The sequence below is a fragment of the Fusarium proliferatum genome, assembly GCF_900067095.1.
Source record: "Fusarium proliferatum ET1 genome assembly, contig: FPRO_scaffold001, whole genome shotgun sequence".
In the NCBI taxonomy this organism is placed as follows: Eukaryota; Fungi; Ascomycota; class Sordariomycetes; order Hypocreales; family Nectriaceae; genus Fusarium; species Fusarium proliferatum.
In genome coordinates, this window is record NW_022194790.1 from 3,705,173 (window position 1) to 3,718,899 (window position 13,727).

At 48.7% G+C, this 13,727-nt stretch overlaps 6 protein-coding genes across 6 annotated transcripts; 1 reads left to right on the top strand and 5 right to left on the bottom strand.

Annotated features, from left to right (window-relative positions):
- FPRO_00876 (uncharacterized protein) lies at positions 1-1,475 on the bottom strand (the record flags this gene model as incomplete). Its single annotated transcript, XM_031221570.1, has 2 exons — positions 1-1,286; positions 1,343-1,475. The coding sequence occupies 2 exons, from the start codon at positions 1,473-1,475 to the stop codon at positions 1-3; spliced, it is 1,419 nt and encodes a 472-aa protein (XP_031075596.1).
- A 567-nt stretch (positions 1,476-2,042) lies between these two features.
- On the bottom strand, positions 2,043-2,543 carry FPRO_00875 (uncharacterized protein; the record flags this gene model as incomplete). Its single annotated transcript, XM_031221581.1, is given in 2 exon segments — positions 2,043-2,387; positions 2,403-2,543. 2 exon segments carry the CDS (start codon positions 2,541-2,543, stop codon positions 2,043-2,045), a joined length of 486 nt encoding a protein of 161 aa, XP_031075597.1.
- Positions 2,544-5,012: 2,469 nt separating this feature from the next.
- Positions 5,013-7,430, bottom strand: FPRO_00874 (ATP-1 H+-transporting ATP synthase; the record flags this gene model as incomplete). The annotated part of the gene is made up of 8 exons (XM_031221592.1): positions 5,013-5,238; positions 5,289-5,326; positions 5,383-5,891; positions 6,064-6,541; positions 6,595-6,715; positions 6,778-6,834; positions 6,978-7,135; positions 7,359-7,430. The coding sequence occupies 8 exons, from the start codon at positions 7,428-7,430 to the stop codon at positions 5,013-5,015; spliced, it is 1,659 nt and encodes a 552-aa protein (XP_031075598.1).
- Positions 7,431-9,396: 1,966 nt separating this feature from the next.
- FPRO_00873 (putative ribosomal protein L11.e.A, cytosolic) lies at positions 9,397-10,034 on the bottom strand (the record flags this gene model as incomplete). Its single annotated transcript, XM_031221603.1, has 3 exons — positions 9,397-9,690; positions 9,749-9,831; positions 9,890-10,034. 3 exons carry the CDS (start codon positions 10,032-10,034, stop codon positions 9,397-9,399), a joined length of 522 nt encoding a protein of 173 aa, XP_031075599.1.
- Positions 10,035-10,378: 344 nt separating this feature from the next.
- FPRO_00872 (uncharacterized protein) lies at positions 10,379-11,308 on the top strand (the record flags this gene model as incomplete). Its single annotated transcript, XM_031221614.1, has 6 exons — positions 10,379-10,402; positions 10,477-10,485; positions 10,565-10,636; positions 10,686-10,991; positions 11,045-11,126; positions 11,178-11,308. 6 exons carry the CDS (start codon positions 10,379-10,381, stop codon positions 11,306-11,308), a joined length of 624 nt encoding a protein of 207 aa, XP_031075600.1.
- A 1,470-nt stretch (positions 11,309-12,778) lies between these two features.
- On the bottom strand, positions 12,779-13,607 carry FPRO_00871 (putative SIS1 Heat shock protein; the record flags this gene model as incomplete). The annotated part of the gene is made up of 3 exons (XM_031221625.1): positions 12,779-13,388; positions 13,446-13,506; positions 13,580-13,607. The coding sequence occupies 3 exons, from the start codon at positions 13,605-13,607 to the stop codon at positions 12,779-12,781; spliced, it is 699 nt and encodes a 232-aa protein (XP_031075601.1).
- Between the last annotated feature and the right edge of the window lie 120 nt (positions 13,608-13,727).

Consider the following 13,727-nt stretch of genomic DNA (forward strand, 5'->3'; position numbering starts at 1 on the left):
TTACGCAGCCTCTGCTCTTCTTTGACCACACAACCCACAAACCCCACAATCGCCAGCATTGCGATACTGTGTAGTTTTACACGCGTCGCTTGAACACTGCCACGAGTCTGTTGTTGAGGCGTCCAATACATTGGCACACATTGCACATGTAAGTGCTAAATTAGGATTGTCGTAAGAGCACATGGAGCAAGTTCCGCCAGAGCGTGCCTGTTTGCTTGTCGAGTCGGCTGGCTGAGCTGAACCCTGGGGGGGCGAAACCGGGGGCCCTTTGGTGGCTTTTGCATTGTTTGTTGATGTCGTTGGCATCTCAGGCTGCTTAGATCCTCTTGTGGGTTCTACCTTGGTAGCCCTAGCAAGTGCCGCTATTGGCGGTGACTGGTTGTTGAGAACTTGAGGCTTAGGTTCTTGAGATGGTTCTGTAACTTGTGACTCAGGGGACTCCCTCTTGATGCCCCTAATCATTCTTAGAAGTTCCCGACTCTCATCTCTAGCCCCAGGATCATCTCTATCCTCATCTTTACAGACTTTGACCATGCCGCAGCCTTGTCCATCAAGTAGTCTCTTACCATTCACATCGACAGCATCCTTAGAATCTTCTCCAGGCTCGTACTCAAATTCGCTGCCGCTCCCGGAATCTGTCTCGTCATTATCTTTGATGGTCTCAGGCTCTGTATTTTGCTTTTCGAAGCGAGCGAGTGCCGCCGCCGCCCGAAGCTCGCGTCCTCTCATGCTTCCCGCAACCCGGGGTTTTGCTTGAAGCTTCCTGCCACTCTCTAACTTGACCTTTTCTTCTTCATCGGCACCGAGAGCGACCCCATTCTTGCCAAACTTCTTCAAGATTCGTCTTTCCTTTCGTTCCTGGTAGGACAGTTGCGGCTTGGCCCGTCTCTTGCGACGTGATCTGTAAGTACCTCCGCAGAGATGCTCTGGTAGAACCTCATCAGCAAGCACGCTATTCTTTTCCCATTCACCAGTGGCAAGGTTGGCACCCCTTCCCCATAGACCGTCTCCGGTATAGTTTTTGGACCAAAGCTCGTGCATTCGAGAAGCGTACACGTTTCGAACGGTCCAGAATGCTCTTGAATGATTCATTTGCTTGCAATGTGCCAGCTCATGCATCATGACCATCTGCACATATTTGAAGGGTAGCCAGCGGCCAGTGCTGGGCGACTTGAGAACGAGTTGCACGACTTCGCCTGCATTAAAATTCCGTCCAACGAATTCACGATTTGGCTCGTACTCCTCTAGCGAAGTAACGTACAGATGGTTTTCTCGCATAATGGGACCTGATAAGGACAAGTATCAATACCGTACAATTTCTCAAGGAAACCAGTTAACTCACGGCATTGTGCTGCTATTCTCTCAAGAAAGTCCTGGGCTATCTGTTTGTCTGGACCATCTAAGGGCTTGATGAAGACAACATTGGGATTCGGTTGTGATTTCTTTTCATTCAGCCGCTGGTACCCAGCAACCATGTTGCTTCAAAGTCAAGGGTAATGTTTACAGATAGGTATGAGCACGTATTTCAGTTCTGGGCCGTTCTGGTAACCCAAAACTGAAAGTGAATGACACAGGGAATCCGCAACTGAAAGACGCGTAGAGTACCTTAAAAATACTCACGCGGCGCCACGTGACTAGCACGACATCCTCGACCACTCTAGGTATCTAGGAAGAAAAAGACTTAGCACCTCGATCCTAAATAACAGAAAGATTTAGGTAGCTTATGATAAATTTAGGATAGATTTATAGTAGATTTAGGATACCTTTTACTAAGTTTATTTCAATATCTTATATCGAAGCCTGATGTTTTCTTGCTCCTTGAGGCCACTCAAACAATCAGCGAATTATCTTTGTCTTGCATAGCAACAGGGTTCCGGATTTCATTATAATTTGAAGAATCTTGCGATAAGGAAGCTTCCAAGTATTTATAGCTCAACCTCCGCCGTTCCCTTCTTTTCGTGCTCGGTACTGTGTGCACTATCCGCTCGCTCATGCTTGCCGCATTCCTGGCCTGAAAGCTCATCATCTCCTTCAATAGAGGTTCAGGCTTCAGGACCAGGTTCCGTGACGTCCATCCATTTGAGTATCCCCAATGCAGAGGCAGAATTGCTCAGTATTGGGTTCCATCCGTGAAAGGGACTGTAAAAGCGGCTGACGATCCATTCCGCTCTCTTAGGTAATGCCGGTTCCCAGGGTACTTGCTCTCCATTAGCGTCAACACTTTGGTCGCCATAGAAGGTATCTATAGCTGTAAGTGCTGCATCTATGGTCTTTCTGGTCATAGTATTATGGCTCCCTTGATTATCTGGAGAATCTGCAGCAACTTTAAAGTACTGTCGAATCGCGCCGTTGAGCTCAAGCCAAAGCTGATAGCCTGGATCACCTTCCTATGGACGGCACACTCCTGCAACAAAATCCTCTGGGTTGTTTGCGACATTTCTGCACCAGAACTCTTCATCCAAAGCATGAAAGGCGTCGTCGATGGTCCAATTCTTTGCGCGGGTTATGGCTTTGCGGCCATAATGTTTCACTGGCCTAGACATGTCATTTGCCGGTCAGTTGCACGATCTTCGCTGTGAGCTTTTCCGCTGATAATAGAGTCGGCGATGGACGATTAGACACTGCTTTCGGAGTCAGAGCTTTCTTAGGGAGTGTCACTGTCTGACTCTTCAGCCCGCTGGAGTGCCGCGCGTTTTTGCATCTTGTCGACTTTATTACTTCCCATAGAATCTGATCAAAGCTTAATCCGAAGTCTTCTTGGACTCTTATCTTGTCCAACGCCGACCACCCAGCTACCTTATCTTGGCAATTGTCGGAAGCTTGACGTGCGAGGCGTCACTTCTCAGGGACATGCGCTTCTTGTACAGAATGGACTGGGGAGTTCTGCCAGGGTTATGTCAGTAGAGGATATACTAGAATGGAAAAAGTAAGTGTGATACCTCACCGGAAGGCGCTCTATCGCGTGTGTAGTCGACGATGGAAAGTGAGGATTGAAAGCCTTGGCCGGATGGTTGGTCAATCTAAGTTTGAAGAAAGGAGAGACCGGTGAGCGGTACTCGATCTATAACCGATAGCCGCGTTGCCTTTTGGCAGTCCAAGGCAGTTGGTAGCTTCAAAGCAGACATAACAAAAGGAAGAGAAAGTTGAAAGCTGGGATGGTCGCGAAAGGGGGTTTATATCTCGGCAAGCCGAATTATGATGGCCTGAAAACTCAAAAAGAAAAATCAGGAAAAAAGAAGAGGAAGAATACTAGTAAATCATAAAGTAGTTCCATATGTGATGGCCCGGATAACTGGCATAAGGTTGGATCAAGCCAAGAGCTCTTTGGAGGCTCGAAAACAGTTGGTGAAGATTAAGTGGCCCGTGAGAACCCTCACAAATAGACATCTATATAGGTCCTTGGGCATCCCAAGGAGAATTGTCTATATGACTATGCGGAAGTTCTGAAAAGGTCGGGATTCATCAGGAATAAGGGTCTTTCCTACTGCCGGATATAACTGAAGCACTCTTTATTTACGAACCGATCGTAGGCCGGAAACGGTCTTTCTGCCCCCAGTGACTTCTTGCTCCTGTCTTTTCATGGCCAAAGCCATAGAGTATCAGTTAATGGCAAGACCAGGAAGGTTCTCGGAGTATTCCACGATAATTCCGTGATGGCAGGCCCCTTAAGGATTTAGGCCGAACCGCCCAGCTGGAAAGACATGGCTAGGGCGTGTACTTGATCCTATGTAAACGGACGGGCCATGTGGGCATGGAGGTTGACACGGCCGAGTGGGAAAGGCATAACCAGGATGGCTAATGCTTATCCCTACAAAGACCCTTAGTCACGCTGTCAAGATCCTACCAAAGATCAATTGATATCATTTGCAAGGGAGATGCTGAACTTCCGTAGAAGTCAAGGGGTAATTCATCATTTCAAAGACTCTTCGCTACGTTTCGGGCCGGTAGAGCACAATCAACGTACAAGGGTAGCTGTGCAACGTGCCGTGACATCGGAAATCTTATTAGTCTGGCTCTGGTGGCACTTTGGGACTCTGCTAGAGCACTTTCAAGCAAAAAGCAACCCTTTCGTCGTATGCAGTTGCTTTTTGTTGATAACGAAAAGCACAACAAGTCTGCCACCGCCTCGGGACCATTGAAGATTTTTGATAACCCTCGCGCTTAAACTGCTCCTAGCTTCAAAGAAACTTGATGTGGACATTTGACTCCGAACAGATTGATGAAGATTGGGCACCTGAGCTCTGGTGATGGCCTTAGCTATTGAAAAGGCAAGGGGAGATAAAGAATTTAGGACCTAAAGTAATAAAAAGACTTAGGTAAGTTTAGTATATGTTAGAAGTACTTAGACCAGTTTATTCTGGCACCCTAATTTAATATAAGAAAGTTTTATTCCCCCCCCTAAGGAGAGGCCATAAGAAATGTACACCTACCGCAAAGTACCGAGGTAATTAGGTATAAAACCAAATTGAGCAAACTAACTAGTCTTAATACAATCGTCGAGTGTGCATATTAGCTTTAAAGCGTATATCTAAGTATCTTTAAAATTCAATACCTTTTAATATTGATTACCTCTTAAGTAATAAAGCTTCTGTTGAGTTGACTGACTGGAGGGATTGGGGATAACGAACAGGAACCTGAATCATATCAAGTCTCTCCGTAAACCCAAGGCGTGGTTGCGTCCCAGTTTGCCATCGTTTTACGATTCGAGGTTCGTTTCCGCATCTTTTTGGGTTTCCAGAATCAGGTACAAGGGATCGTGCAGACGTAGTTAGCTTGCCAATTTTGGAGAACAAAAAGAATAGAGGACATTGATTGAGTTTTAGGCTCTATTTTACATGTGACGATGCTACAGGAGAATCTCCCTGATCTCATTCCCGTCGCTCCATTCTGGAGCGACCTCTCGACATGTTCTCTCCGCCTCAAGAGAGAAAAGCGACAACAAATATTCGGTATAGACAGCGACATCCCCAAAGGCCCCCGTTATTCTCCGCGTAAGTTGCTTTTGATTATATTTAACCGAGGAAGCTCTTGACGAAGGACTGGGTGACGTCACGGAGCTTGGCCTCGGTGTCCTTGGAGATAGAACCCTCCTTATCAATGGTGGCAAGGAGCTCAGACTCGTTGGTCTTGAGGTGAGCAAGGAAGTCAGACTCCCACTGGAGAATCTTGTTGACGGGGACGGTGTCGAGGAGACCGTTGACACCAGCGAAGATGAGAGGAACCATCTCGTTAACAGCCCTATCGAAAAATTAGTATCAGAAAACAGCTGAGAAGATGGGCATTCAAACATGGGCGAGTATTGACGTTGCTTTAAAAGCTCAGTAAGCTATAGAATGATTAGTATCCTTATCAGTTCTCGTTAGACAGAGATATTCAACTTACACGCTCACCACGGTTGAGGGTCTGCTTGGTAGCAGCGTCGAGATCGGAACCGAACTGAGCGAAGGCAGCAACCTCACGGTACTGGGCCAAGAAAAGCTTCAAGGAACCAGCGACCTGCTTCATGGCCTTGAGCTGGGCAGCGGAACCGACACGAGAGACGGAAAGACCGACGTTGATGGCAGGTCGGACACCCTTGTAGAACAGCTCAGCCTCCAAGAAGATCTGACCATCAGTGATGGAAATGACGTTGGTAGGAATATAGGCAGAGACATCACCGCCCTGGGTCTCAATGACGGGAAGGGCAGTCATGGAACCACCACCAAGCTTGTCGTTCATCTTGGCGGCACGCTCGAGCAGACGAGAGTGCAGGTAGAAAACGTCACCGGGGTAGGCCTCACGTCCAGGGGGACGTCGGAGAAGCAGAGACATCTGTCGGTAGGCGACAGCCTGCTTAGAAAGATCGTCAAAGATGACGAGAGAGTGCTTGCCGTTATCACGGAACCACTCACCTAAACATCTGATCAGCAATGGAATTTCACAAGCGACGAAAAACAAGTTGATGCTGAAGAGAACAAAGTATTTGAGGTTTCACAAGATGTTGATGTGAGTCTGTCGCGTCGCGATAGATGTTCAATCGGAAGATATTCCCGTGACATGGGAGAGAAGGAGCTAAAAACTTACCAATGGAGGCACCAGTGAAAGGAGCGAGGTACTGAAGAGGAGCGGCCTCAGAGGCGGTAGCAGCAACGACAATGGAGTACTTCATGGCGTCGTTCTCCTCGAGAGTCTTGACAAGCTGAGCAACAGTGGATCGCTTCTGGCCGACGGCGACGTAGATACAGTAGAGCTTCTTCTTCTCGTCCTGGCCATCGTTCCATCGCTTCTGGTTGAGGATGGTGTCAAGACCAACGGCAGTCTTGCCGGTCTGACGATCACCAATGATCAACTCACGCTGGCCTCGGCCGATGGGAACCATGGCGTCGATGGACTTGAGACCAGTCTGGACGGGCTCGTTGACGGACTTTCGGGGCAGAATACCGGGAGCCTTCAGCTGAGCACGGCGCTTCTCCTTGGTGTTGATGGGGCCCTTGCCGTCAATGGGGTTACCCAGGGCGTCGACGACACGGCCGAGCATCTCAGGGCCGACAGGGACATCAACCTTGGCAACGTATTAGGTTCAAGCTGAATACAAGATATACAAAGTATGCTTACAATCTCGCCGGTACGCTTGACAGTCTCACCCTCCTTGACGAGACGATCAGAACCGAACAACACAACACCGACCTGGCCGGCCTCGAGGTTCATGCACATTCCCTTGACACCGGAAGCGAACCTATTACATAGTTAGATATGTGATGCATGACGAAACTGTTCCATATTTTGATCAGTACGTACTCGACAAGCTCCTCAGCCTGAACGTTGGCCATGCCGTGGACACGGGCGATACCATCACTGTAAGTTGAGTATTAGTATTGGCTGATCTCAATTGAGACGTTCCTGAGCGTCAGAGCGGCTGACAGCGTGGTGTTGATGTTTGAGAACATTATGCACCACCTGCGCCTTGCTCCGGTTGCTCCCAGTAAAGATCCACATACCCGACGGAGAGGACACGGCCAGTCTCAGCGAGACCGGACTCCTCCTGAACACCACGGATTCGCTGCTCGAGGATGGAAGAAACCTCAGTAGGAGTGGCCTTGGCGTCGGAGGCGTAGAATCGAGCGGCGTTGATGGAGGCGGGTGCGGCATTTCGGACCTGGTGGTGAAAAACAAGTTAGCCGAAGCCCGAAAAAGTCCTCGACCGGTCAGCGGCGACAGCGGTCCCAAATAGCTCAAAAAAGCTCATCCGAGACTGAAAAGCATAATCCAACTACTCAATTGAGCTTTTTCGATGGGTTGTCGATGGATGCACGGTATTTGGGGGCGCTGGTCGATGGCATTGTCGATTCGGGGGCTCGGAAGAGCACGTTTTAACTTACCGCGGCGACCCTGCCAGCAGCAGAGACAGCGCCGACGGCGCGCGTCGACTGTCGAAGGGCGTTCCGGAACATATTAGAGGTATACGGGAGATTTGGAGATGAAAGGAGAGCAATTGCAGCCGGGTGCAATTGGGAGGAGGGGAGATTGGGGAGTGCGGTGCTGCCTTTACAGGAGAGCAAATGGAGATTTTTGAGGAGGATGGTGATGGAGAGCAGAGTCTGTCTGAGGGATAGAGTGGGGTTCAGCTGCTCCGATGAGCCAATTATGATCCAGTGCGCGGTTTTGCCTGGATATTCCGAAGCAGCCTTAACAATTTCTTAGCTTGTTTTCCCAACCCGCTTGAATTTCGGCGCTTCATCTTGCTCACGGAGCTGACATTCGACAGAATCTGTGAGATGGATAAGAGAGCGGACAAGATTGAGACATTCAATTGCCATAATCTCTCGCTATTTGTTAACAATTGACCTCACTCTAGATCTCTGGATCCTCAATAACCTCATTGTGCTCACTAATTGACTTCTTTCATCCCAGCCAACTGCCGTACCGCCGAATGATCGGTATTACCCGGGTAAGTGCCATAAGTTAGTGCCTAAGATATGCGGTTGCAAAGGTTGAAGTCGTTGTACAGACCAGGGGGATTAATGGAGCTTTAATCCATCAAGCTGTGGTTTTCGTTGTGGAGCCTTATTGACCCAGCCACGCCATGGGGAAGAAGAAAACCTCAGACCTTACTTTTAACTCAAGAAGCCAAATAAAATTGTCAAAAGGCACCCTAAGTTGCTACTAAGTTATCTAAATCTTTTCAGTCAGTTAGAATAAGGTCCTCGGTTATCTCTCCGCCCCTGGCTCAGCTACGGATCAAAGTGAATGACCCAACAAGCGACGCTATTAGAGACGTCAGGCCAACACTTTGACCCGTCACATTGATCAATGGCGAGCTCTGGTAGCTAACAACCGGAGCACGCTTGTTATCTTGTAAGCCTTGCGCTGGAGGTCTCCAATCTATAAGGTCTCGAGGCCTTGTTACTTGTGATTTTCCACCTTAGCTGCTTTGTGTTGACGGACATCACATGTGCCCCAAGATATCAGATGCCGTTAATCTGGGGTGCATGCACCACAGGAAAAATGACCCATGAAAATTATGGATGTGATTTTCTTTCTTTATAGGGCTTTCCGAATGTAAGAAGGATTTGTATGTCAAGTTCGAGCGTCCAATCATTAAAGATTATAGACGCCATAAGCTATTCTCAACCTACCTCAGCCATTTTGTCTCTTGAGGATCGAGGTCTTGTTTCTTACCACCAATGGACCATACCTTCGTAGGAATGTTTCCCCCCCGCAACTGGGGAGGCATCGTGATCATGATCTCTTCTACGAAACAGAATTATCTTGGAATATGAGAACCAGTAGCTCCAGTCCGTTGCCTGTGCGTTTGCTGTGAGATGATGATAACCTGAAAAAGCTGACAGGGAACGACTGTGAAATCTTAGCGCACAGAGTTGATCATTTCACACCCATATTTGACAACCCATGACCATAGCCCTTGCATCATACGCTGAGCATCGGAAGCATGGCGATATGTTCAAGTCACATACGAGCTGGCGGATTACCACTACGCTGAGAATCAATTACCGATCGGTGAACATACAACATCACAAGCAATGACTCGAAATATAGTAGTCACACACAGGTTAGGACCATTGACATTACTCCAAAGAGGAGAAATCATCGAGGATACAGGTGATGCACCAAAGTCCCTGAAGAAAATGTTTAGAACGTCTCGCGTAGACGTAAACAGACGAGAGGCCAAGTAGACAAAGTACCAGTGATCTGACGATTGATGGCAATGTCACATTCATAGTGAATATCGGAAAGCCGGCAGAGCGCCGGTCGGTCTCTCAGGCCGTGGCTCGACTGAAAATTTCAAGTCAAGCTGATGCAGCAAAGGCAACAGAAAATACATGTCCCATGTGAGTTTTCCCCTTAATGTTCGCCGTGACCATCCGTAAATTCAAACAACCAATTTTTTCCAACCGTTTATCGGACAATGCCGTCGAAGCGAGACTTGAACCACTTGACGGTCTCCTCGCGCTTGATGCGGTGGCTGGCACCGATGCGGGACTTGGTTCGGCGGCGGCGGGTGACGCGCTCACCAGGTCGGGTCATACAGCAGTAAAAATCCATGCCGTAAATACCGATAGAGGGGTCGTACTTGATACCAAGATCGATGTGCTCGCTGATACCGAAGCCGAAGTTGCCAGTCTCGGAGAAGTTGCGCTTGCGGAGCTCGTACTCCTTGACCTTGAGACCACGCTCAAGAATCTCCTCGGCCTTTTGGATGTTAGCATCTATACGCCTTGCCATTTCGAATATTCGTGTGCGGTTTTACCTTGGGGCCTCGGACGGTAACGTGGACAGCAATCTTTTCGTTACGTCGGATACCGAAGGTTCGAACAGTGTAGCGAGCCTTGCCTTTGAAAATCTCAGTCAGATGGGATTGGATCGGCTTGTTCAAAATTGGCAAACTTACTGTAGACGGGGGTCTGACCAGAAAGCTGCTCCAGCACCTTGGCGGCACGGGTAAGTCTGTCACCAGACTCTCCGACGGAGATGTTCAGAACGAGCTTCTGAATCTTCAGCTCCCGCATGGGGTTGTTTGCCTTCTCGGAAGCCATGGCTGCTGTTATTAGTCGACCTGGTGATGGAATTGTCGAAGATCGCGAAGGTTGGAAGAGTAATTTTTCAGTTTTTGTGAAGCTAATAATTATTTGAGGGTTAAGCTAGTCTTGCCCCAAGTGGGGCTGGCGCTAATCAGAAGTGGTCTAGTGTCAAAATGGTACTTTGTCGGTGTACCTTTCAGCCTTCCGCATCAGGCTCCGCAGATTTTGGACCTCATAACTCACCTTCAGAGCTCCAGGCATTGAAGGTTGTTACGATCGCGCGCAAATACACCGCGATCTAACATCAATTTTTGAAACACAGAGAAACTGCCCCAGCACGCTCTCAAAACACCGCCAAAATGTCGAACAAACAAGGAAAGATGGTTTGTCTGCCCCCCTACTCGTACGCGTTTTGAGCGTGCTTGATCTTGATATGCTAACCAGTTCTCTTTCCCAGGCCGGTTACGTACGTATACCCCGACACGCATGCGATTCGAATACTGCGTCTCTGCGATTGTTCAATGAAGCTGACTAGAACGGAACAGATCAACTGGCGGATGCGGGTTACTCTTAACGATGGAAGGGCAATGACCGGTCAGATGCTTGCCTTCGACAAGGTACCATCTCCAGCCATAATTGTTAAGATCAAGGCTGACTAGTTATTAGCACATGAACCTTGTACTTGCGGATACGGAAGAGTTTCGACGCGTGAAGCGCAAACAAAACAAGCCATCTGCCCCTGGCGCAAGCGGTTCAGCTACCCAGACCATCGAGTCAGAGGAGAAGCGAACTCTTGGCCTCACGATCGTTCGAGGCGCTCATATTATCTCCCTCTCCGTGGAGTCGCCTCCTCCCGCCGATCCTAGTGCGCGACTAGGCAAGAGTGCTCCTGGTGGAATTCCTTCTGCCTTGGCCGCTGGCCCTGGTGTTGCTCGTCCTGCTGGACGAGGAGCTGCACCTCCCTCCCTCGCAGTATGTTTTTACTTCCCACTAAAGTTGCCTGATTAATTGCTAATATTGATAAGGGTCCTGCTGCTGGCGTTGGTGGTGCTCCCCCGCCTGGTTTCCCCGGTTTCCCTGGTGCTCCTGGGTTTCCCGGCCGTGGTGGTAAGTTCAAACAGTCCCGATATCCTCGAAGAATCTCTAACAATCTCCAAGCCCCTCCTCCTGGCTTTCCTGGGAACTTCCCCCCTCCAGCTGGTTTCCCTGGAGGCGCTCAATTCCCCCCTCCTGGGTTCAACCCTGGTGGTCCCCCACCCCCTGGATTCCAGCCTCCTCCCCGAAGATAGGTTATGTAGGCACTGGTTACTTCGGGCAAATTTTAATAGCCTGTGAGGAGGCTTCGATATCGTAACTAAGACTGAGAATGTCTTGTCTGCTCGTCGAACCAAGACGTCGCGTTGGAATACATGTGGGGGTTATGGGCTTGACACAAAAATGTATGTGAATTTCTTCATGGCACTTTACCGTCCTCCATCAATGTTAACAAGCTTGCCAAGACATTATACGGAGCACTTGAGGCGCATGATGGTGTATTGGGCTAGAAGTGATTTGTTGTTTTATAGGATAAGAGGCCGCTCCAAGATTATGAGTTGGTGTTGTCAAACCACCACAGTACATTTCGTGTCAACAGATTATGAACAAGCGTGAGCGGGATGCCTTTCTGGTCTGTTCTGTGTCTCTGTCATTTGTTTACCCAAGCTTAGTTCTTCATGTGCTCAAAAGAGATATGAACTACTTAACTGTGCTGGTCTGAGAATGCTGTGAAGGTGGTAATCAAGTCCAGAATTTCGCAAGGGTGGTAATTACAGACTGTTATCCGACCGAGCACCGCTTCGTCTAACAGACAGGTCGAGAGCCATATCTCATTACGGACAATGCCATGTTCAACCACTTAGCCTAGAACGAGTGAAAACCCACCATCCCCTCCAGAGGACAACTCATAGTCAATGGTCAAGAAGATGCCAAGCTTTCCATACAGTAAGTCTGAATGAGCATGGCAACATGAACATCAAGTTACTAAAAAGGTCTAAGTATCTTAACTTCTTAATACTCTCCTGACCCTTGGAGTCAGTTCTTCGTCTGATAAATGTGGGATATTTTGCGAATCTCATCCATATTCTAGCACCACTTCCGCAAATGAAACCAAGAAACTGGCAATCTGGTCACGTTTTTCTAAGTAATTCGTCTTTTCATCTTATTAGCCTAGCATATGGCCTTTAAATCGTGCCGACACATGGCATCGGGTCAGTCAGAAAAACGCTTCACGACGCTTACACTTCAAACTTCTATGCTCTCAGGATCCATGATTAGCCCAGAGGTAGGCGGAGAACTGGGCAAATGGGTAGAATTGTTCTAATTAAACAAAACCGTGCGTCGTGAGAAAGGATTAAACAGCTGAAAATATGGTCAAACCTGATTGTCCATCATTTCTCTGGTTGTCATCGTCATACAGCGGGATCGAGTTACTGACCATGAAGCAAGTTCTGGATGTTATAAGCCACATGATAAGATATAGGTTCGTGTTCGTTCAAATTCGAAACCCGATAAGATTTATTATTTGCGAGATATGATGTGAGTCTCTCTGGGACGATATAGGTTCGCGCAGTGAATCTTGGTTGTCATTGCTATACATGTATTCCTGAGGAACTAAGGGACCAACTTCCATCAAACTCATTATAATCGTATGCTTTCCGATACTGACTCAACTCCGAGAGCGCCCAATAAACCCAGCCTTGATCCGTTCCGAATTCTCGACTTTAAATACCAACAGCATGACTGAAGACCTTGGCCGCCAACTGGCTGAGCAGCCTTGACTTGTCGTCCTGGGGAAGCTCCTGAAAGACAGCGTAGACACTCTTACCCTTCGCATCGCGGACGGCTCCTAGTCTGTTCCCTGCAACGGCTCCTGCGACAAGACCTGGCACATTGGCAACGATGAACCCTAGAGCACCGCCGCTAACACCACCCACCATACTCCAGAACTTGCCCGTGGGGTGGTTATCCCTACCCTCGGCCATGCCCTCCTCGCGCATCATCTCCTCAAACACATCACTAAACTGCGCATCTTCGGTTTGCTCGCGATCTTGAGCAGGGGCTTGGCCTTGGTTGGTAAAGAAGTTCCATGCCCAGGAATAAGGGCTCTGTCGCGGCGCGGCGCCACCCTCAGTTTCCGTCTCAGGAATGTCCTCGAAGGGATCTGATGGGGTGCTGGTGTTGAAGAGTTTGCGCTGAGCATCATACTCGCGACGGCGTACAGGGTCAGACAGTGTGTAATAGGCGTCGTTGACGAGCTGGAACTTTCGTGTCCGTTCGGCTCGCTCTGGGGAGTCATTAGAGACGCGGTCAGGGTGCGTCTTTAGGGCAGCGCTGATTACCGGGGTTAATTGAGTCGCGAGTCAAGACTACAAAGCAAAAGTGACATACCGCTTGTAGGCATCTCGGATTTGCTGAGTGGTCGCAGTATCAGAGACCTCGAGAATGGCATCTACATAAAGTTCTAGTCAGTTTTCACTCTGGCGCTTTCACATGGCTGTAGTGGGGTCATGATGGCAGCTTACAGTAGTTCGGGGGGACTCCAGCAGTCATGATGAGTTCATGTAATACAAAGGTCTTTACAAAAGACAATAAAATTAGAGTCGATTCTAAGGAGCGAAAGGTCTACAATTTTCCTCGCGAGGATATGCCAAGTCGCAGGTGGTAGGTGGG